This window comes from Drosophila mauritiana, chromosome 2L, assembly GCF_004382145.1.
Source record: "Drosophila mauritiana strain mau12 chromosome 2L, ASM438214v1, whole genome shotgun sequence".
NCBI lineage: Eukaryota > Metazoa > Arthropoda > Insecta > Diptera > Drosophilidae > Drosophila > Drosophila mauritiana.
This window is the reverse complement of record NC_046667.1, coordinates 8,986,411-9,011,583: the sequence shown is the minus strand read 5'-3', so window position 1 is coordinate 9,011,583 and position 25,173 is coordinate 8,986,411. Positions and strand designations below refer to the sequence as shown.

General features: G+C 38.8%; 1 protein-coding gene across 3 annotated transcripts in view; it reads right to left on the bottom strand.

The window, feature by feature from the left end:
* Positions 1–25,173, bottom strand: part of LOC117147334 (neurogenic protein mastermind) — a 68,372-nt gene that overhangs the window by 37,616 nt on the left and 5,583 nt on the right. For all 3 annotated transcript variants that reach the window (XM_033314199.1, XM_033314192.1, XM_033314208.1), the window contains exon 2: positions 15,487–15,685. In XM_033314199.1, the coding sequence (XP_033170090.1) occupies positions 15,487–15,515 (29 nt within the window). In that variant the 5' untranslated portion in view covers positions 15,516–15,685. The remainder of the gene's footprint in view (positions 1–15,486; positions 15,686–25,173) is intronic.

The following is a 25,173-nucleotide window of genomic DNA, read 5'->3' as shown; positions in this document are numbered from 1 at the left end:
TGATGTGGTGGATGCCACCAGGCATGCAACACCAAAAACACAAGAAACCCCCAAATGCAGTGTGCAACAACAACAAGGAATTGCAAACCGATGACGTGCGCACAGTGGGCAGGTGCTCAGCAAATTACATAACCATAATAATAAGTAAATACTTGGATTTTAGCACACATTTTTAAAAAAATTATTTATTTATTTTATTAGAAAATAAACTTGTTTTATCTTTAAAAAAACATTTACAATGAAAAAGGTATTTTTTTGCTTAAAAAGTACCGTACATAAATTACAATTTGTGTAAAACCAAATTGTTTACGTTGCCAAAACCAGTTTTTTTAAGAGGTATAATTATTGAATCATAAAGTAAATACTTAGTTTCCCACAATTTTCATGGCTTAGTGTCTAGTTTTGGGTTCCAAGATTTTTTTCATTCATTTGGTTGATTGGTTGTTGCCTCTAATCCAGTTTCTGTGTTACCAAATCCGCCTGACGTCGAATGCGCCTCATTGGCATGCAACGCGAACAAGTTTACAGCTACAACAAAGCCAACAAAAACCGGGCTAACGAAAAAAACGCGACTCCAACCCAACAACATGTTACAAGTGCAAAGGCAATGCGCGATGGTCACGTTGCAATGTTAGACATCCACCGCCCCCTCCACCCAAGCAATCGTTGTTGTATCTCCAACTAGCGGCAACCAAACGACTTCGCGCCCATAGACCATAATTTTTTTCACACAGTTATTTTCTCCAGCTACACGGCAATAAAAAGCGCAAATATTGTTAAAAAGCAGTCTTAATTTATCACAATAAATTCCTTTATTTTTGATTTGATTGTTATGGATTGAAGTAACAGATATTAATTCTTCCTTCAATGGGGTTATAGTTATGGATTACGTACAGATAAAATTTTAATGAAGTTATAATATGGTACTGTAACTTTTGATATTTTCAATAGAGGTACTAAATTTCATTATCTTGATCAAATTATTCATTTTGTGTCGTCCGAATACATAAAATTTGCAAAAAGAAACTTCTTTTCTGTCCGTGTAGCTCTTTCTTTTTCTCTTTCAATCGTTATCCATCTCTTTCAGTGCCTGTTTTCTAGGTAGGTGCCGACCTGCCCCTGGCAACAATGCAGACGGCCTATTACCACACAGCCAGCCCCAAGTCAAGTTGAAGTTGCCCATGTTGTTGGCGCTTTTTTGCCATTGTTGTTGCCGCTTTGCCCCACTGCAATTGCCGTTAGTCGGGCTGTGGTGTGTGTGCCAATGTCGTTTATAATGAAGTTTCCTGTCGATAAAGTTAAACTTCAAAGCTTTGGCCAAGTTTGGGGGCCTCGCAACGCTGCTTCTATTTCTTTCTATCGGATTTTATTTTGTTGCTTGCATGAGAAAAGTCGAAGGTGACTTAAATGCGATTTATTCTCCTGGAGGGCAGTATAATTTAATATTTTAGAGAAACGAAGGAAGCTTTTTAGCTGTTGAAGGTGAGGACGTTTATTTATTGTACTGAAACTTGGGACTTAAGGTGTATTTTATTTAAAAATATATCTGTCGATCGCTTAATTAAAAAAGTTTTTACGATTTTATTTACGATATATCTAGAAATCTACCTAAGAAGATAAAAAACGCATCTAAAAGATTCTGAACAGTCACGACAATGCAAAGCACTCACACACACAGAAGCAACACCCACGTGACGTAATATCATCAAAACAAGGCGGCAAAAAAAAAGGAAGGCGGGAAAGAAAAAGAAAGAGAGAGAGAGCCGTAAAAGCCGCAGACAAACATTGAAATTCATTTCAAAATGTAGCGAGATCAATGCAATGATAAGAACGAAGAGAGAGTGATGGCGAAAGAGAATCCAAAAACTATGCAAAAAGAAAGGAACAAAGAGCGGGGGTCGTGTAAGTCCCGAAAGAGCAGCATAAAATCCTGTCGCATTACAGTTACAGTTGTGTAAGGACCAACATAAAAAAATAATAAATTGAAAACAGTGGAGACAACCTCCACGTTCTCTCCTTCTCACTCGCACCTTCACAATTTATCAGCAACGACCTACCTAACAACAACAACCACAGTGCAAAAAAAAACGAAGAGAAGCTCCACACAGAAACAGAAACTACGTCAACAAAGTGGGAACGAAATGGAAGCGGGATATTGGAACATTCCCATTGCCATTTTGTTTGTGTTTGTTTTGCTCCAATTAGCAACTCGCTCGCTCTCTCTCGCTCTCTGTCCCGCTCTTGTGGCTTTGTCGCTTGCGTCATTTTGCCTTTGCAAAGCCAGTATTTTCTTTGCGCGGAGAAAGCTTTTCTTTGGGAACCCAAACAGCTGCTGTGGCTGTGTCGCCTTGTCGCCGTGCAGCTTTCACAGTGTGTTTCATTGTCATCTCGCCTCATTCATGATGACGCCAAAAGAAGCAACAACAGCACTAGCAAAATCAAAAGCAGAAAGAAAACGCCGGTTGGGATAGGGTCTCAATTCCATGTGGGATTCCCTGTCCCTACCTCTCCCTCTATCCGTCTATCTCATTTTCAACCTCTTAATTTCTTGTAATTACTTAGGTTTCTACTATTCCTTTTTATACCATTTTCATTGCAATCTTCTTAAAATGTATTTTATTCCATTTTCATACTATTTTAAAAACTTGCGTCCATCTTATGAGTTTTTCTTTGAAACTTTTATATGTTTTAAGTCCATTATTTGCATGTTACAATGTCGAAGCACAAATTACAAATTACAAAATTGTTTTTATGCTAATGCAAGGAATGGTTAGAGCTATAGTGAAGCCACAGCTGAAGGTCATTTTGAAGGTCTAAAACGTGAAATTCGTATAATCATAAATATGTGTTTCCTTTCAAAGAACTGCACACTGGTTTCCGCAACCGAAAACATTGGCGATCTGCGGCTGAGATACGAATATGTACATGTAACCACAACCATTAGGTGTGTATTTGTTCCCCGCCAATGAGCTTATCAACATGAAAAACGACAAGTAACCCAATCATAACCCAACGTGGAAACTAAAGTACACTCAAAATAAGGTTACCACACGATTATGAAGTGGGTAGAGCGAGGAACTAATTAAATGTTCTACAAACACAATTTCTTACCCATTCATAAATCTCTCAATGGGCCAATAAAATCAAGTAAAAGACTTTTTAATGAAAGCCGCAAGATTTATGAACACCCGAGATCGCATTTTTAATTAACACACAAAACTGACGAGTGTAGATGAGAATGAGAGCTTTCAGCAATTGAGCGAAAATAGTTTGCTGAATTTTTCAGATGCGAAATTCGGATGGAGAGGCACGCAAATGGGTATTATTTATTCACACATTCACATTAGGGGATTGGTGTTTATTTTGATTACCATAAAAACGAAGTACGGAAACAAATCGATTAACGAAATTTTTGTTGTGGGCGCAGCAAAATTTATAGGACACAGCTGTTTTTAAGAAAGAAATCCAAAATCTTTCTAAGGATTATTATTTTTTATATAGAATATAGTATTTTTGCGGCTGGTTTCAGGGATTTCCGCAGATCTTGGGATCTGTACAGGAATACCATTAATTTCGCATAAAAAGATCGGGGGAATGAGTCTGAAATAAACGAGGATTAGGATTTTAACAGCTTCCCCACTACGAAGTGTACACCACAAAATGCTCCATAAAAGTGTCGAGATTTCTCAAAAGTGAGAACATGAAACCCGCGCATTATCACAACTTTAATGAGTTGTTCTATGGCTGGAAGGAAATAAAAATATGAGAGGAAAATAAGGAAAATAAAAACTGTCAGAAGGCAACGTGTTCTGGCCTTTCCCAAGCGTTCCCCTCTCTCACCGGTTCGCTCAGAGAAACGAACGAAAAACGCTAACGAAACGAAAATGCAAAATGTCAATGTCCTCCACTGTACAGTTCAGCGTCAGAATTGCGTCGCAGTTTTGTGTTTTTGCCCACAGAACGCAGAACTGTTCTCGCGGAACGCCGGAATGGAACGCGATGCAAGCCAACAGAAGCGAAAAAATAAGACGAACGTAAGCGTGGACTTCTGGAATGGAGCCAGTATGAGTGTGTGTGTGTAAGAGAGTGTGGAATGAAGCAATGGGGAAGTGGGGATTACGGGGGACTCGCATGTGTGCGTAGTCCTCTTTGGGGCTTCTCTCCTCCTAAGGGGTATAACACCATTCCGGACGCAAATTCATCAACAACTATAAGTAAACTAATTTGCCTAGACTACATATAATTAAAGGTAATATTACTTAAACGTTGTCCAATAAACAATTATCAAAACAAGCTTGCCCAAGATACTTTACCAAAAAGTATCTTTTGTCCAAGTTCAGGGGGATATTATTTGATATTCAGATATGTGTAGGTAGGTATATTATTTGGAATATGTTTAAAAAGTGTATATAATTTTTTAACACTGATACTTTTAGAGTACTACTGCATGACTTTCTGCAAAGTTTCTTTCAGAGTTTCGCGCGCGTCATAAATCCAATGCAAATACCAAATACAAATAACGTCATTTGTCCGAGCCTTGGTATCCATATCCATCTTTGTGCTCCTCCCATATTGCATTGGTTGGAGCAACTTTTTTAATAAGCGCCGATAACTGGCAAAGAACGGGGGCGATTCGAATGAAATGAGTTCTTGTTGAGCCAATACTTAATGAAAAACGGAAATGCCATTTTAGATTTATAGTTGTGATAAACAGCAACCGCAGCCGGCAAAGAGCAATTGGCCAGTTGAAAGTTGGTAACAACTTTTGGCCGGCTTTGCCAACAGATGTTGGCGGAACTTGTTCCTCGCCTGCGGCCAAAAAGTTAGCCAAGGAAATGTTGCACAAACTTCAAAAAAGATTTAAGGCTTCCTCGCTGAAGCTGCAGAAAAGGCAGTATAAGTCCACACTAAAAACTAAAGTTAAATAGTTACCCCATATTTTTTAAGAGTGTTACCTCCAAGCATTGATTTCTTATACGAACTTACACTAATCACGGTAACATTTACTTTATTAGAATTCATTCGATACATACCTGCAATGAGAAGAAAACCAAATTGAATTAGCAATGCGTTGGGGGAAAACAATTCTAAAGAAATGGAAACCTCTTGGAAGAGGCACCCGAACAATGAGAAACCCACAAATAGCCACAGACCAATATACGTAAGTACCGACATTGGTGTTGTCGCCACTGGCTGATTTTGTTATTGTTGTTCGCCCTACACCTGCACGTGTAATCAAATACAATAAGCCATAAAAAATTATCATAAACAAGACGCTGCCAATGCGGCCAAATGAAAAATAAAGTTGACAATGAGACTGGAATATGGAGGGGTGGTCGATTGGTAGGTGGCTTTGGAGCCTGGTCCCTGGCATTGTTATTGGGTCGAAGGTGAGCCCGAGCTCGAGCCCTCGAAAATCCTTTGGCACACACAGACAAGGACACGATGGCCTGGCCAGCAGCAGCAGCAACAACAACAACTGGCATTGGCATAAATTAAGGACCAACATGTTCGGCGGCAACAACAAGGCTCCACAAGTGTTGACAATAATGGCAACACGAAAAGCTTTGAGGCTGTGTCAGTTCGATGGCTGTCCTCGCTGAGCTCCGATTTTCCCCATTTTCCACACTCACTCTGTCGATTTGCTTAGAATATTTTACAGTTCGTGCCGTTTTGAGTGAAACATGATGTTTGGCTAATTCAAAAGATTTACACTGAATTTCGCAATTCAATTTTTCTTATGATTGAACGGTTGCCAAGCGAGAGAAATTTTCCTTGCTCACTTTGCGACCCATTGCATTTATTTTTTCATTCAATCGCAGCTCTAATAAATTCGTTGGAACTAAATTCTTCTTCTTAAAAAGCTTCTTAAAAAATGTAAGGATTTTCTTCAAAAAGATATATATATTTCTAACCATTAAATTACATTACATTACAATTTACTGAGAAATATTTCACCTTTGTTATGCCCTCTTAGAGGACATTAAACTTGAAGTTTTAATAGCGTAATAGCCACCTACTCTGCGCCTTTTGATAAAACAAAAAGTCAGCAAATGAATGTGGCGCCCATGACGTCACCGCGGGGTATATACAAAAAAGTATATATGAGATAAAAAACAGAAAAATAACGCATCAACCCCTGACGAAAAAGTTCATTGTCTTAGCTTTACAGTTTATTGCACTTAATTAACGTAAAAAGTTTGGTCGGGAGGAGGGGAGCGCTCGCCTCGTCTTCTGGATGGCAACACCTACCAGCTGCAGATACATAGATACAGATACAAAGCGCCAGCGATAATGAATTATTAGCGAAAAACAGCAGGGCAACAGCCAGAGTATCTTTATCCCGAATCTCGGGCTGTATCTGCCGGATATTAGAGCACTGCCAACAAAGCGACAACATGTGTCGCCCCTCCAGCAACATGCAACGTGCAACAGCCGCAGCAACAGAAGGCGAAGGCGTTGCAAGTTCTTAGGAACTTTGAATCACTGTCTTTTCTTCCCCCAATTTCTACAATTTCCCCCCGCTGCCCGCACTTGAAGTTCTTTTAATGTTGCATGGCAAATTTAATTTCTAAATTGCAGCTGTCGTCGCTCTGCCGCACATTTGTCTCGGTCTCCGTGTGTCCATAATCTTGCCAATAGTATCGTCATAAATCATGCCAGCCGAACAGCACAGACATTTCATCAAAATCCGCAAGAGGAACTCATTCCCCGCTCGCCATTGCGTATACGCCGCGTGTGCAGTCGGGAATTGAAGCGTGGTGTCCCAGACCCAGACGCTTGAAAGAGCTGGCAGGCAATGGCCACATTTCTAATAATTTACAGACAAACTAAGGAATTCTCTTGGCATTTTATAAAAAAAAGGAGGTCTTATAATGAAGAATAAGATGGCATTCTTCCCAGCAAACTGGTTTTCGCTTGTTTTTGATTTCTTCGAAAATTTAAATTGGTAACATTCCATAGGGCATTCGTAGGCAATTAATTGTTTTGTTTCTTAAGTTCGTTTGACATATTTTAGTTCAAAAAAAGTACTTAAGAGATAATTTACATTATAATTTAATTTTTTATGAAGTTTTGCGAGCAAGTTTCAAATTTATACATTGCTTCATTCATTAGCACTCTATGCCCACCATAGAATTCAAGCTGACTTTATTTCACAATGAAAGTAAAATCTGTGAATCACTCGAAACGCATTCCCCGCATTCATTCGAATTGAGATACAATGGGCAGACTGCACCTATGTATGCTTTATGGTCTGGCCCCAAATTGCATGTTTAATTGCAATAAAGAAACAACGCTCGCGAAAAAAAAACGATGAAAAAACATACAAACAAACAATGCCACGGTGGAGAGAAAATACAGAAGCAATTTTCATGAAATTTCGCGCACAGCTGAAAGACACAAAACAGCTGCAGCAAAGTGCAGTTGGAAAATGGAAAATGGGGAAATTTCAATGCACAGCCAGAGCGCGAGGGGGATAGCAGAAAGAAAATCCACCTCCCGCTGTTTAATCAAAGGGAATGAATGAAACCGCACCCAAAAATGCTCTGAATAAGACTGAAAACTTCAGTCACAAAAGACAAAAGTATCCTTACATGCTAAAATCCAATTAATAATTTAATTCGCATTAAATGCCATTTTCATTAAAGTTTTTTGTTCGGTTTGTTTTTTCCGCCGCTGAAATTAAACAGGGAAAACTTTGAACAAAGACCAACAATGGTAATGAGTCGAACTTGAAAGTTCTGTGAAACGGAAGTTGCAGTAATTAACATGAATGTTCAAATAAATGTGGCAAAAAGCAGGCAAGAAACTATAAATAAATTAACTATGAAATTACAAAAATCGGCCATAAAACACTCATAATTAGCAATAGCAATTTTTGTTATTAAAGGTTATTTTTTTTTTTAGTTTATGATTTGGTTCTGAAAAAAACACTAATTAATACTGCTTATAATGAGAACATCGACTGGTTTGTTCCAGCCTTCAATTTGTAAGCGCGTTGAATGGTTTATAACTAATTCTAGTTAAGTATATAGATTACTTGGCATAATTGTTTCATAGTTAATAGCTAATTGATTCTCATGGTGTTTATTATCAATTTGTTATAGTTTTGGCAAACTTACTTTGATTTACAGAGGAAATTTGATTGATTTGTGCCCCAAAAACTAGCAATAGTGAAGAATTTTAAATTAACTATTTTTATGATTGGTTTATTATTTCATGAATTGTTAATTTGCATACACAAACATTTATTTAAATATTTGTAGCACTCAGCGAAATGTACATATGACTCGTGCTATGATTTTAACGATGTCAACTACTTATTTAATAATAATTTATGCAGCAATAAAAACTCATTGTTGCTACCATTAAATTAATTGATGGCCGGCCAACGCAGAAAGCTGCCATTTGCATAATTGAGACTAATATTTTAATGGTCACCAAGATTAAAGTCAAACCTGGCGAAGAAGTGGCTAATTTTTCCATATCGAATATTGAAGTAATATATGTACTATCGTTCGAAAGTTCATGTCACAATAAAAACTAAATGCCTGGCTCATTGTCGTAAAAGTTTTTGTCGGTTTATGGATGGGGATAATGGGGAGGGGAATGGAATGGATTTTTATTATAAACGAAAACGAAATGTGCACCGATGGGTGGGATTTTGGGATTTTGGGGGAGAAGAGGGACTGCGGACTTGGGGCTTTCAATGGCCCCAAGATGCTGATGCATACCGAAAAGTCTTCAGAGCGTTGATGAGACATGAAACGAAGCGGCAGTCGGACAGACAGACAGACAGACGGATCCACAGATACAGATACATTCGCAGATTCGGATACACAGATACGGATGCTCAGAATGCAGTGTGTGTCTGTGTGGAGAGATTCAGAGATGCCTTTTAGCTTTTATTACATATGGTTGCGCTGGTGTGGATGCAGCAGGCGGCGATGGAGATGATGGAGAAGATGGAGACCGAGACGAGACATGACCTACCCCAAGGCAAAAATTATTATTATTTTCTTCTTCTTCTTCTTATACGATTCCATATATATATACTTTTTTGTTGGTTCCCTCGTTTTCATTTATATGATTTTCTTTATTATTACTCTCGCTCTGGGCTTCTCCGCTCTTTTCTGGGTTGGGTTTTGCCGAAATGAAGCCGTAAAGTTATATATGTACGCATGCCACGGCATTCCGTTCCCCAATCAGTCCTTCCACCCCGATATCCCCCATATGCCCAACTTCATTGTTTCAAACTGCAGCGAGCAATAAATGAGTAATACGGTAATAAAAACAAAGTTTGCACAGCACACGACTGAAGGAACCTTTGTCTCCCGAAATGCTGGCCAAGAAATGTGTTTATCTTGGTTAGTTTCAAAGACAATACCGCTCGGTCATAACATGTCCTGTGAATCACAATGGATAAATATCCATTAAGAGATAATGTAACTTTTGCACTAAGAAAACTGCAAGAAACTTGAATCTTGCAACTAACAGAGAATGAAAATAATATAAATGTGATTTACCATTTAAATAGACGTTCTTCCGGAAAAATAATGAGTATAAACAATGGAAAATTTAAAAAGAACTGCAACGCATGACATTTTGAGCATAATTTGCTATTATATTAATACCATCGCTTACATATCTGTGCATTTATCAAATAATCAGACCGTGTCTAATGCCGGCAATGATACCGAAAACGAACCATCTGTATATCTGTATATTTATCTATACCCACGTCGCTATAGAGTACATCCCATATGAAACCCCAACATGGCAGCAAGATCGCACTCACGGATACGAAAGCCAGCCCATAAAGACAAAGGCATTAAATTACAACTGGCAAACGAAGCAGCACAGAAGTGTAGCTAATGTTTTGCTACCTGCCACCCAAAACCACCTCATACCCCCTCAAAAACCCAAAAAAAAAACAGAAAAAAACCTCAAACGAAACCATAATTTAATAGCAGCTACTACACCAACGGTCGCTCGCTGTGGTAGTCTAAACTTGATTTCAAAGTTAAACCAACCTTAACCAACATTTATAGACATCAAAAACTTTGGCGGCGCAACGAAAACGACAAAAAAACTTATTTTTTAGTTTTGGGCTTAAACTTGATTTGCAGAAAAAAAAGCACAAGCAAACATTTTGGATTTGAAGGTGAAGTTGTCTTTATTGAGGTAGGAATGCCAACTGATGGAGTACCGAGGAGAAGTAAACCTGACGTATTCGATGGGTAATTAAGCAGACTCTTGGCCACAAAACCTTGGGCTTGAGGTTGAGCCGAGCCTTCTAAATTACCCAAGGAAAGGTAAATATTAGCATAGAGCATGCAAAAATACGGGGAGACATTTAATGCAAGGACAAAAGATCATTAAGAGACCAAATGGTAAGCTTAATCTTAGACTGAGATTCCCGACTAACTCTTCTTAAGTTAATAGCTGTGACTCAGTATGCCAAGCTTAATTCTATCCAATGCTAACCAATATTTTTTGCTTTCCAAGGATGACATAAGAATGTACTTAAATATTTACAATTCCCATCGGCGCATTTCGAAACAAATTAAATGAAAACTTTTCCCCAAACAGCTCTATTTATCCGTTTAGCCATGCAAACCTGAATTAATAATTAATGCTCTGCATTGGCAGAGTTGGAAATCGATAGATACAACGTCGAACCGCAGTAACTCAAGTCAAAATATTCAATAATTTAAAAGTGGCCTGCGGAAGTGTAAGGTGTTTAAGGGTTCAAATTGTGCCACTGTTTAATATTTAAACGTTTTTGCAGTTTCGATTGAGCTTAATCAATGTGTGAGCTTCGACAAATGATTGTTTTTGAACAAAATCCATGAAAATCGTTTAAGTGTCGGAACAGAGGGAAAAATATTGGAAATCTTTGGCTTGGGTAATTAGCTCATTCCACCTGAAGGATTTCAACTCGTCTGCTGACTGTCTGCAAACAACGAGGATCACATTACAAATTTTCTGCTTGTCAGCATGAACAAATTTCCAGCAGCTTGTAATTAATATTTTGACATATTTATCATGTAGCAGCTCACCGCCTCTCAAATGGGAGGCAATATATATATAAGATTCGATTTCATTGTGTAGGTTTTTCTCACCAAAAATAATTATATTTGTATTAGGCTAATGACATAGACGGATTGTATATCAAATGTTGTTTGGCTGGCTGCTCAGCTCCTTCTGATGTAACTTTTCAATCAATTGGATGCCAACACCATGGAAAATGTGTGTGATAAAATTTGTTAGTTTTCAGAAGCTATGCTCAGTTAGTTGCCTTTTGTGCAACCAAAAGTTATAGAAGTTACAACAAAGCCAGTATAATTATATGAGTCACAAACGAATTTATTTTCTATATGCATTAAAAAGCTGCAGTCAAAAAAATGTTGAGGAAATATTTAAAAAGGAGTACTGGCAGCATACTTTTCTCAATTTGCAATGGTTTTTTGTAGCCTAGTGTTTGTCTAGTTTCACCACACGCATTCTGGAAAAACTATAAGGAATTGAAAGCAATTTGCCAAGAAGAAAGGCAGAAATAAAGAACAGAGCTATGTATGCTATCACCAGAAGCGAAAATTATTTTTCCAACTCACAGCGGAAAATGTACGAGCAGGGAAAAAAGGAACGCAAACTGCAATATCGCGCTGTCTGCATATAAATTTTGGTTAGGCGACACAAAGGCAGTGGAGCCAGAGGGAAAATGCGTCTGATAAGGATGAAAATAAAATGCGATAATTTTTTTCTCTTTTTGCGCCAATGCTTTTCATGGAACGGACAGTTTGTGGGTGCCATTTGGGTTTGGGGATGGGGAGCAAGTGGTTATGGGGGATCCGGAGAATTTCAGCTACGGAATGACAAAGTATCTGGCCAACAACAAAGCTTAAGTCATAAAAAAAGTTTCCTATGAGGCGTCAACGAGACGACGAGCGCTCTCTCTCTCTCCCATTTTCTTGGTATTTTCGCTTTTTGTGTGTTAGGAATTTTCCTCAAGCCAGTTGCCTGATTGCATCCAACAAGGGAAAATTTAGCAAGACAACGCAGTGAGGGTCTTTATATATTGCCCCCTTCCGTGGCAACGAAATCTGTTTACAAATTTGATTTGCCTGCCACGCCCAGCACAATTAGGGCGAGCAAAAAACCATCGCAACATTCTCACACTCAACTGGAGGCCTACGAAACAGGGGCGTAGTTCGCATAGGTGCTCCATGGGGGATTTACTTATCGATCCTGTGCTGAAGAACCATCGTAATGATGCTTAAATTAGGCAAGTTAAGGTTATTAGTTGAAATCTGTGTACCCAATATGACCCAAAACTATCTCAACTATTTAATATTCCGTTCTGAATGTTTTAACTTAAGATCTACATATATTTTTTGGTGGGGTATAAGGTTTGTACCTAACCCCTTTTCGAGGACGCCGCTGTCCCCATGGAGACCGCAGATATGGAAAAGCGGGCCTGCCGTTTTAGTCGCATTGATTGTTATGTAAGCGGCTTATAATTTCTTCTCGCCGAGAGAGCGCCTGTCTTCGGATGTTGGGGAAACGAATTTAATTTTTGTTGTCGGGCGTAGCCAAGTGTCGATTGCCGTTTCCCATGTTAAGTTTGTGTGTGGGCAGCTATGGACTATGGCTCATCGTTGTTGTTGTTAAGCTGCCCTGAAAATTGCTGTTGCCAAATGGAAAAAGTATGTTTTCAGGCGCTTAAAAAGTAAATTATAGATGGTGTGTCCAGTCCTCACTCCGCCATTTCCTTTTGCCCATCGTAGCCCCCCTCCATTTATTTGCCTGTCGCACGTAGTTAGTCCTATTCTGTGGCCAGTGGACAAAGTAACAAATTCACTTGGGCTGTGAGAAAAGTTTGGGATCTCTTTTGGAAAAGAGGATGGATTAAGCCGGGTTAGAGCATAGACCTAATCACTGGGTATGGTGGGAAAACTGGGGTCACTTAGGCAATTACCGATGGTCTAGTGGTCTTTTGTTGGGTTGTGGGCGTGGAAGTGGGTGTGGCCACATCAGAAAACCAACTTGCGCTTAGTTTATGTCTTTGGAATCTGCATGCTAAGTCTCGACTAGCTTTTGTTGTTTCACGATGTTCATACGGACGGATATGGACAGATCGAGTCGGCTAGTGAATTCAGTATACCCTTTTATTCCACAAGTAACGGGTATAAAAACAAAAGAATCTTTATTATTATCCAAATATGTGTTATGCATACATCCCTTTATAACTAATCCCCATAGCAGAGCAATTTCATAACCAACGCGCTCCTTAAAACCAAACTCGCTTTCCCGCTGCGGCGCAGAAAGAAACGATTTTCACTAAATTATTTTCACTTTTCTTCATAGGCCGACGCGATGAAAACGAAAGTGAAGCAAAGTCAAATCCCCAGCGACCATCGAAGCCACCGTTACCGGAGTGGAGTGATGTGGATATGGATGTGGACTGGAGCGGAGTGGAGTAGAGGGATTGGAATGGTGTGGAGTGATTGCATTGTTTTCTGCGTCCATGTACATGGAGATATTAGATAGGCCTACCGACACGGAGACCCGATGAGCTCAAGTCGGAGTCAAAGTCGGGGAATCGAGCATGCTGATGAGTTTGGCCTACTTTCACTTTCATTTTCTAGTTTCGGCTTACAAGCGTAATCATTTTTGGTTTTTCTCTTTTTGATATTCAGGCGTTTTTGAGCCGGTTTTCCAGAGAGCCATGATGTGAGAGACCCACTGACAATGAAATAAAGTTGTTTTTACATTTCATGGTTGCTGCACTGACAGACCAAAAAAAATACGTATATATTGTATAGGCCTACGAATTATTGCAAAGAAAAACTAAAACAATAGGCAAAAAGTTAATTTTAGACCAGGTTGGCAAAGAAAAATGTTTGGCGATTGCTCATCGCAACGTAGTCATTGATGGATTTCCCATTTTTGTGGCCATTTTTTCGCTCTCAAGTGATGCGTCTACACTAGACTACAAAAAAAAGTATCGCACCGACACTCTTATTGCTCACTTTCACTTTTTTTTCAATGACAATTAGTGGCAACAAAACATAAACACCAAGCTGAAGCCACAGCGATTCACGTTTCTCATTTTAATTGCAAGCCAAAGCTTTGAATAATATAATTTTAATTGTTTTTTTTTTACCAGCTGTTTAGTGTTACAATTATTGTTTCCCCAAAATGAAGAGTAACTGTACTTAAATATGGAAAACTTTTAATTAGTTATTGGGCCTGAACGGTTGCATATAATATGATTTGCATGAGTGCTTCTTGATTTGGATTTAATTGGAGGGAAAAGTTGGAAACCCGTGGGTGAAAAATGGGTAAGTTGCCTGGAAAGTCAGTGGATAGCGCAAGACTTATTGGGCTGCATTGGAATTTTAACCCAAAGCTTCGATAAAACCAACTATTAACCCATGGTTGCCAGGCGCCCTTTCTACAGACCCAACTGCTTTTGAAATCACAAATGGCACTTGTCATAGATTCCACTTCGGATATCCAAAAACCAAACAAGTTCGTACGACAGTAAAACTCAGGCCGAGGGCGAAAATAAAATCATAAAAATCCAGCCACATAATTCCCACTCACACACAACTCAAGTCAAGTTAAACTAATAAAAAGAGTAATAAAATCAATTTCAATCAAAATACCAAAGTAAAATAAATACCACCGAAAAAACGCGAGAAATTATGAAGCAAAGAAACGAAAGCGGAGACATCACAAAAAAGTCCAAAGACGAAGCAGCCAGCAAATTGGGAGGCCATAAATCAAATGCCGAAAAATGCGCCAAATATTATAGGAAATACGGGGAATACCGGGGGAAATAGGGGTCACTTAGAGATAGAATGCAATCTTCGGGGAGAGCACGAGTTTTACGTGGTATGCCTCGAGGTATATTGGTTTCTGTGTCTGTATCTTTGTATTTGTATCTGTATCCGAGAGATTCGCCGACCAGAGCGTGCAATTAATGATTTTGTCGGGGCGTGATGTCGCAATATTCAATGAGCTCCTAATGACTGGCACATGAGTGTTAGGACCCCAGTTATAGCACTTTAGATTAAATGTCTAGCCCAGACAGACCGAAGGGGGGGCAGGGCACATAAGAAGCTATCGCCTCTGTGATAAATGATGGCTGTTTTTTCACTTTGCGCACTGAAATCTGGCTGGCAGCAGTCATGTCTGCAAATACTAAACATTTGAGGGTCTTCAAAAAAACAAAAATCTATGGGGAAATGTGTCTTACACACTTAGAATATTTAATTTCAATTATTACATTTTTTAAAGTAAGAGAAGTTTCCTCCTTAAAGATTTCCCTTTGCAATAAAGCTCTCTTAGATCTTTCCACATTCGACTGCCTCTGTTTCATCCAATTTACCTCATTAGCCATAAGGCACAAGTTCGAACCCTCCGGGATTGGGATCCCCATGCAGATACATCCGTATCCCCTCCATACAAACTTACCCTGCATTTTCGGCTGCAGCAATTGACATCTGTTGTTGGGGCTCATCTGTTAGCCGCAGCGTTAGATGTGCCCTTCGTTGTTGTTGCAGTGGTTATTGTTGTTCCTGGTGCCGCTGATGATGATGCTGCTAATTTGTTTTGCCTTCGTTTATTTGATGTCTACACACATAAAATTCGCGCACGAAACGTAAATGAAACACTGCAAAAAGAGAGAGGGGAAAATAAAAGAAAATTTTATTAACATTTTTGTACATCTCGCTTTGTTCGGGCATTTTACAGTATTATTTCAAACAAAACGCTAGGCTTGACATAAGTTGCCGCACTTGAAAGAAACACACACAGAGAGAAAAGGGGGGACCCCGAGAAAACAAGAAAAACTGGCAAAAGCAAATGCCAGCTGGCCACTTGAAGACTCAAGTTACAAGAAACACTTAGGGCCAAGCCGAGCCGAGCCCCCTTTCTCCATCTCCATCATCGTCATCATCATCATCACCCTCCATCCGCCTGATGATGAAAACCCCCAAAAAAAAGTGAAGAAAACCCTAGCAAAACCCAAGACATGAAATGAGTAAAAGGCGCCAAGTGTGTGTCTGTGCAAGGTGAAGGGAAAATGGGGCTACAAAAAAACGAGGCAGGTACTGAGGCCCCTTTTGTGTTGCCGAGGGCAAAGTGTAAGTTCCCTATCTTCACCATTTCCCCCGAGCTTTTTTCGGCCAGCAAGGGTTACGGTTTAGCCTAAATGAGGGGCTGAAGACAACGAAATTCGTTCTTCAGTTATAACAAGTATCTATTATATGTTAAATATTAAAAAATAGATAAACCAAAAATATAGCTCATTACTTTTGTACTGTAACTGTTACTAACAATCTTTAAATGCATCTTTTTAGACATTTTATATAACAGTTGAAAACTGTTAATAACTATCTAGCTAATCCTTTGACAAAATCAAATTTACCCCTGGCGAACTCTTTTCGTAAGCTTCTTGTAAACAAACAGAATTATCTGCTATAAGCCCATGAGCTGATATATAATCTGCAGACTCTGCGCAAATTAAAGTTTCATTTTTCATTTGTTGCCTCTCTCTGCGCTCGGCTATTTTGTTATTGTGTTCGTATTCTTCACTTGGCCAACGTGTCGTATACTCAACTCGTCAGCCACCACCCAAAAGAGTTTTCCACACGCATGTAGCATTCTCGGCCGGGAAATACTTATGCATGTATGCAAGTGTTCGTGGCATGAGGAGAATGCTTTATTGTATTTGCTTTTTAAACATCAACAACATTTTCTGTTGCCATACGAAGTACATGCATATGCATGTGTTGATGTATATGTATATGCATGTAAAACACGCATACACACACACACACACACACTTAGGTGGATAAAACTGCAGCAACTGCGACTGCATTGCGTTTTTCTCATTGTTTTTCCCTCCGTCGCCGTCGCCCCTTTCGGGCTCCAGAAACTTGTTTATATAATTTCCTGTACGCGTGGCACAAAAGCCAGCAGCAGAAGCATAATCTTCCCGTCTTATTCTCTCCCTATACGAGTACATATATCTCCATCAAAATCCCTCTCGCCTGCCCATTCTTTTGTCATGTATTTTTGCTGATAATAATAATGCATTTCATTGTTGTTGCTGCTGGCTTTGCTGCTCTTGTCATTGTTTATAATTGTTGCTTTGTGCGAGCCTAGCAGATGCATAGATACACATGTATCTGCTAGATACGTCAAGTGACGACTGCGAGCGCAAAAACAACTTACAGCATTTCTGATATCACTTCTTCCAGTCCGCTTGCCGTTTGATTGATTAAAACAAGGAAGCAATATCCTTGCCTTCCTCATGTTTTTGTTGGGAATTTTCATTATTTGGGCAGTAGAATAATACAAAACAGCAGCTATTTAGAAAATGCAATTACACAAGAAAGTGTAATTCTAAAGATTCTGAATCTAGGTTTATCAGCACCCAACTAAACTGATATAAACCGTGTTTCCAATCGATGAACACGTTTGGCTGGAAGGGAAGTAACAGCCTTCGGACATTCGGCACTTCATTAAAGAAGGGATTCAATAAATTTTCACAAAAGCATGTTAATTGAACGCCAGAGACGTTGCCATGTTATTGATGAGCTGGGGAGCTGCGGCTTAAGTTGATTTCTGCGCTTGAAATAGTTTCAACAAGTCGCAGACGCGACAAGAGAAAGGAAAATATGACGAAGGAAAACAATTTCAGTTTGTTTACTTTATTGTCGACGCGTCGCGTTGAAATTCTTTCTGTTTGTGGACTGGACTTTATTTTTATCAGCGCAGACAAGGACACAACTGTGGAGAGCGAGCGAGAGCGAAATGTAAACAAGAAATAATGAATTTGTGATAATGGTAAATGTTACTTTTGGCTCACTTATCTTCATTTCCTTCCCTGGCGTTCCTTCTTTTTCTCCTTCTTTCCACATTTTTATTTATAGCCTTTAGATTTTTGTAAGTAAACAGTATATTTATTTGTATTTCCGCCACTGTCGGTGAAAATGTGTAAGTGATTGAGTGCAGCGTAGCAAATTAGCCGCCGCCTCGCCTTGGAAAACCAGCTTAGAACCGTGCTAAGCGCTCCAACAATGTGACAACAGAAGCCCAGAGACGCGATAACTTGGCCAAGACGATGGCGATGACAACGAGGCAACTTAATACGCGGGTTATGCAACATACACACTCGCGCACACGAAAGAAGCGAATCAGTTGCACAAAGCAAACGACGACAAAGGCCCAAAGCCCCAACGGCCCAAAGGCCCCCTTTACCTGAAGACCGGTTTTTTTTTGTAGCCACATCGCGAGAAGAGAAGACAAGAAACTCCATTTCGCATGGCCAGGAGATTCTGCACATTTTACCGTTAACATAATGGCTAAATCACCGTTTAGAAAACCGCCAAGATGACGCTGTAGCTGCGAGGGGGAGGTTGTGGGCGGGGTTTTGGCCAAGAAAGACTCCAACTCGTGGCAAAAAAAAAAAGGAAGGAAAGATTTCAAAAGAATTCTCCTCGCTTCTTCGTTCTTGCCAATTTTTCTTCGTCTCTTTCAGCATTTTTTCTTCGCTGCTTCGCATTTTGCAAAAACGTAATTACAGTTGTTGGTTATATTTTTTTCCCAGACGTGCTTAGAATTAAATTAAATTAAAATTACAGTGAGTGCCAAAAGTTGGGGCAAAAGTCGATGGAGATGAGATAATGCCGCGGCTTCGCAATTTCCAAAAGGTAGCTAAATCAAGATGAAATTAAAGTTTCAACTCCATCACTAATAAAAACACTTTTCCACATTTCCTGTCACACATTTGACATTCAAACTCAAAAAACAATTGTGCAATAATTCAGTTTCTTAATTTATTATAATTGATTAATTTATGACTCTCCGCTTCTCCTAACACCACAAAAATACCTTCTTTCCCTGCAACTCACTTCACAAATAATACGTGACACTTTTTTCAAACGTTTCCGATACCAGAACAAACAAATAAATAAACGAAAATAAAATTTATTTATATAAGTACAAACGGAAAAGACTTGTACCGTAAATCGTGCGTAAGTTATGAACTCTGCACCTAAAAGATAAACAGATTTTCAGCACTTGATTAATTGAGTCTTTGGTTTCTCCTGGGCTTTAAGGAGCAAAAATACCACGAGCATAAAACGAGAAACGCGCCAAACCGATATGCGGTTTGCCGAATAAAATCGAAGTTGACGATAAAAAAGACCTCGAATCGGGTGTCGCGATAAGCGAAATTCCCACTTTATCAGCCAGTTAACTTACAGCTATTGGTTCCGATTGTTTTGTTAGCTTATCGCCCTGAATAATTATTAACATTACTGTACTCGGTCGTTTGTGTGTCAGGCATTCTGGTTTTGGGCTATCCAAAACTTCTATAAAGTGCCATTTGTTAACAACTTGTTCCTTCCACGCTGTGTGTGCAAAAACAATTTTGCTCCATAATGAGGTCAGTTTTAAAATACATAAACTCATTATTCGTATTTTTTTCATTTTTTGCCGAGCTCGTGGCTGTGCACACAAACAGTAAAAAAGAAACATTCGGCGTAAAAATTATTTTATTGTCGCGTACGCAAGACGACGTACAAAAATGTGTGGCCCAAATAAGGAATACAAGTACAGCAAAAAAAAAAGTAAAGCTAAAAGCAAAAATAACAATGACACATTAATAAAGTTAAGTAAATAGAGAAATTTACGAAAATAAAATCAACACACGATAGGCAGTCAAGGCAAATGAAATATAGGCATATACGAAAAGATTCGTAAGTTATGTTAAGTTAAGATCAACAGAGATCATCATATGATGACTACCTATGCCATTTTCATATCTTGTTTCTTTCTGATAACTAGAATTTTCGGAAATTAGAAAGATCTCATCCCGAAGAAACATTTTTCATCAGTTGTTTGCGAATTGGGCTTAAAACAACAGCCCTAAAATAATTTTCAAATGTAGTTTGGGGTGGTATGAAGTTTATCAATTTTGGGAAAGTGCCTCCGCATGGGGAGAATTGCACAAGAAGCCACTTATGTGCATATATGTTGCCGCTATCAAATGCTGTGGGCCGTGAAGTAATGAGGAGGTTCCATAGGGGCTGGCCACATAAAACCGAACCGAAACTATCTGAATCGCAGACACATGCTTTGCATATCGCAGGGAGAGAGCTTCGACTAGCAGTACTGTTACACCCGCCCGTGGAGTCTTTTCAACAAGTGGCCAAAATCCATATGCTCGGGTTTACGTGCCTGGAATGTATTAGCCGCAAAATGAACCATTTGAAGTCCGTTTCTAAGCGTTTTCCATAGTTGCCACGCAGCTGTTTAAATGCCACTGATAAGCCAGCAAGACGAAAGAAAACATATACACATGGGTATTATTTCGACGATCGACGAAAGACACCAAATACATACATATGCAGCTCGAGATTATCCTCAGCACTTGGCCAAATGTGCGTTCAAGTTGAGCAAACACAAATGTGGGAATTACCCGCCACCACCGAACTGATCAATTTAGGTTAACCCATCCAACAGCAACAATGTTGGCATAAATCAATACGGTTAAAGCCACGAAAATTCCCCTCGACACGGTGTGGAACATTAGGTCGTATATTAGGCAAAACCGAAGCATTAATTTTCATATATTTTGTTCGGGCCTAAACTGCTTATTAGCATGCAAGCCGAATAGCTACAAGAATCATTAACCATCCAACGGACAGAACAGAAAATCCGACAAGAATAATATTTCAAGAACTTTGACGAATTTGGGCATGCTCTTTAAACAAATCGAAATACAACAAATATTATAGAAAAATATCTTTTCATGTTCTTACTTAGAGTATGAAACATCAAACCCGTACAAACCTATATATGAAACCATTGAAAATCCAGTTAGGTAATCATGCTTATGTTTTACTAAAGTGGCTTTAAATGATCAATTAACCAAATGAAACTTAGGTTCTCTATTCCCTTTGTCATCCGTCTTCCCAAGAGAAATTTGGATAAGCAAAGACGAAACTCCTCAAGAACAAATGCCCGGAAGCGTTTTAGTTCCTTGGTGGTCAGATTTTCGGTTCGGTCCAAGTCCAGAGATAATAAAAAAAGAAGGAAAGAACAAAACGGAGCGAGATTCTACTGCTGTGCGTTTTGTTTTCAATCATTTCATTAATCACTTGGTCCAGAGAATCTGGACAAGAGTTTTTTGTTCTTTGGCGAGGCTGCTGTTTATATCGCTGCCTTCTGCTTCATTTGCGCCCCGAAACGTGTTAATGTCAAATTTGTGTAATTAATCAAATCAAACGAGAGGAGGGAGCGCGGGATTGCGATTCACCTAGGAGCTGTCTGCTAATTTTCCATTACTCATTTTCCTTTTGGGCACTTTGCTTCCTGTTTCGCTGGCTTGCCAATTGAAATGTTTTTCTTTTTTTCAAATTGGCTAGTTGCTCTCACTGACAAAATGTCAACGATTGTGTTGACATTAGCTGCTGGTGTGAAAATTAGTCTCGGTCGTTAAAATTGAAAATTGAAGCAAAACCGAAGTGTTGATATTTATACATATGCACGTTTTTCTCATTTTTTTGTGCCTTTTAGTAGGCACAGTTTTCCTATGTATATATACTTATCTCTAGGTGTCTCGCATTTTCCCTGTCCTGAATACGCTTGAAACTTTCATTTATCAGCGACATTTTTATAGGTTTTCCCTCAGTAAACATTGCGGGAAATTTTTATTAGTTCGCCATTAAAGTATGTTTTCCGACGTATGAGTGTGTAAATTGTCATAAACAATAATGTCGTAAAGGATCAGGAAACGTTGTTAAAGCCAGCTAACTTGTAGTCATAAAACTTAATTAGTTTGGGCAACATTTAGAAGGTAAGTCAAGCGAGCATTTTACAGGAAATGACCCAGAAGTTTTAGAGTTGGTAGGAAACAGAGATAATTATAATGCATACCATGATATACAGCAATAAAACACGATTAAATGTAAATATGTTGGCCAAAATATTTCACAGAAATCACAGTCCTATATTTCCATATTTCTCACTTAAATTAGGAATACATTCATCATAAATTACACGGGTCTGACATCATTTAACCATTGCCATTCTTTGAAAACGTAAATAACTCACTTTTCAAGCAAGTAACACAAAAAAACAGCAAGCCCTCGATAAAAGAGCCATCTCCAACTGCTAAACGTCAAGATGGGACACCAAACAAAAAGTAAATTTATGAAGTAAGCAAGAAACACAAAAAAAAAATACTCAGCAATCGAATAAAATTTACATAAAAGCTAAATAAATAACAGACAGGCCCACCACAAAGAGCAGCTAAGTAGGCATTTGTTTATAGACTGCAGATGTCTCTATTAAAGATACAATCAATTTCACAACAACTAAAGCGGAAAGCTCAGGTCAGTGAGAAAATATGAAAATATATCGAAGGAAATTTCAGATTGCCAATATTGTGATACTAATCAGGCAATCGAATTGCGGTCTATATATATATCTCTTCATATTCGTATATATATCTTCACATTGTTTACACTTGGATGCAAATTAGTTTTGTGCCCGAAATGGCGCAGAAAATTCCATGCCCAAACTGTTTTCGATTCTAGCCAGTTTCTTTCTGCATAATGCGGATGCTTTATATGTATATATACTATATATACTATGTACATATTCAAGATATATATGCACACAAACGAATCCGAATCCATTTGCAATGGCTGCATAAGTGTGGACTTATTTTATGGAGCACTCGACTTAAACTGAACCACGTCGCCAGTTCTCAAAAACGTTGGATGGTCATCAAAATGAAAAGTAACAAATTCTTTTTCTACTTCAGCTGCGCGATGACGCACAGAAATATTTATTCGCGCACAGATACTTTTCGCTTGGCGATCTGCTCTATATTTTTTGTAAGGTATAGTTGTATGCAAAAAAGCGAAAAAAATAACACTATTTACCAAAAATAAATGGGTTAAAGCGCTTTTAAATGTGCATGTTTTAAAACTCAATGAGTAAAGTCTGGTTTTAATAATAAAGTTTGCAAGTTTCATCTGCGAGGTATTAACAATTTGATAGTCACTTTTTTCAGTGCTTATTGCGCGTTATACATTTTTAATTGAATATCACTTTGGCACGCGGAATTCCAGGCCAAAATTTGATTGAAATTGTGGGCCAGAAGAAAAAGTAAATAAATGAATCGAGCTACCACTCAATCAAACAGGTGTTGTGCTGCCCTACCTTTATTGTTCTATTTCTGGACGTTGCTGAATTTAATTACACATCTCAGTCTCAGTGCTCAAAGCGGATTAGTAGGGCGTATACAACGTCCTGTATTTCGATTATATCGAAATGAAATGACGCGAAATAGAATAAAATACGCACCATTAATTGCATACTTTGAGGCGCCATTACATGGACACTCGTCAAAATCAATAAATTGAACTCAAGTCATGTGTGAAACTGATTTGTCTGCAGAAAACATGATTCTTGGTATTTCACAACCTTACTTCAGCTAAAGTGAGCTGGATCGCATGAGTAATTAGTTTCCGAAACATAAATAAACAAAATTTGAGTCATTTATGCTTAAAAAGAGATATCTATAAATAACTATCAATAAATAAACACATTTTTGCAATATAAATGTGTAATAATGACTCCAAAAACCATAACACATCTAGAAAGAAATGTTTCAAAAATCCATATACAACACTTGAAGAACTGCTCTCAACTTACAGGATACCAATATCTGACCAGCAATCCAGCTCATCAGGTTCCTTTTGCCACAACCGAAAATAATTCGATGCCATGGAGAGGAAAAGACAAACCGGCTCACTTCCAACAGCTGCAAACCCATCACAATCAAAAAATCATTCCGAAAATGTGTGTTTTTATTTTCGCATATGCCAAAAAGAGGCAAAAACAAGACGAGGAGCCAGCAAACGAGTCGCCGTTGTCGTCTAATAATTTGTAAAGAGGCTGCAGATCTGGAGAACCGAAACGCGGCGTCTCTCATTGTCTCGGGATTCAAATTATTGTGTGTGTGTAGTGGGGCTTCCTCGGCATTATTTTCATTTTTTTTTGTTTTTTTCCACTGTCAGATTTGAATACACAGCGGCGCAGCGCAGACATAAATCTTGTTTTGATTTATATATTTGTATAACTTGGTGAGATGTGTCGCATTGAAGAGAGCAGCGCATAGTTTTCAATTAAAAGCCATCCTAGCTGTGAGCGAAAGAGACGAAGGATCAAGATTCTTCATTCTGCTGGAAGAATCTCCCGCGTTTTTTCGGATGGTGCTGCCTTTTATTTTTTGGGTACGTTTCGTCGTTTTTTCGTTGATGACCTTGAAAAGCTTTATCTAAAAATCGAGTGCAATCAACTTTATAAACACTCACACACAGGCTCGCTGGCGTTTCCCCTACATTTCACACACACACACACACACACACGTAGGGGGCTTTGAGAATCGAGCGTTATAACGCGTTAGGTAAAGTCTTGGAGCTCGTTCGCTCTCGCTCTTTGGCTCTCTGGCTCTCTGGAGACCCCGAGCATGGGCTAACCGCACATAATAATTATTCTAGATCCCCAGGTTCCCAAAGTATCTGCGAGTGTGCGAGAGTATCTGGGCAAAAGGTGGTCGCTCCGATGGTCAAACGCCGCTCTTGTTTTCACGCTTTATGGCATCTTTTTGGTTTCGGTTTCGGTTTCTTTTTGTGCTGGTAATAATAGAGTTTTGGTTCAAAGCCTTTGGCCAAGCAACCCAAAATTGCTATGTGTGTGGATTTTCGATTGGGGGTTAGGCAACAGGTAGGTAGGTTGATGGGTGAGAAGTTAAACGTACTCTTTTCGGGGGGCTTCCTATCTGAGCGATATCAATGCAGTTAAAACCGGAACTCGAACCCTTAGAAATAGAAATACTACCATTTGGTAATAAATGCAAAAGCATGACTCATAAATTGATTTATTTCACAATTATGTTGTCTTGTAATTTAAGCTTACACATATACATATTAGGGAATCCAATTTTGAATAGTGATAAACATTTAAATATTTAATTAACTTTTCACAAAATATAGCTTATAGCTATAGCTTAAGCTCTTCTGGCATTGTTGTTACTGAAAAGTTTGCAAACTCTTCAAACTAATGCGCAGTTAT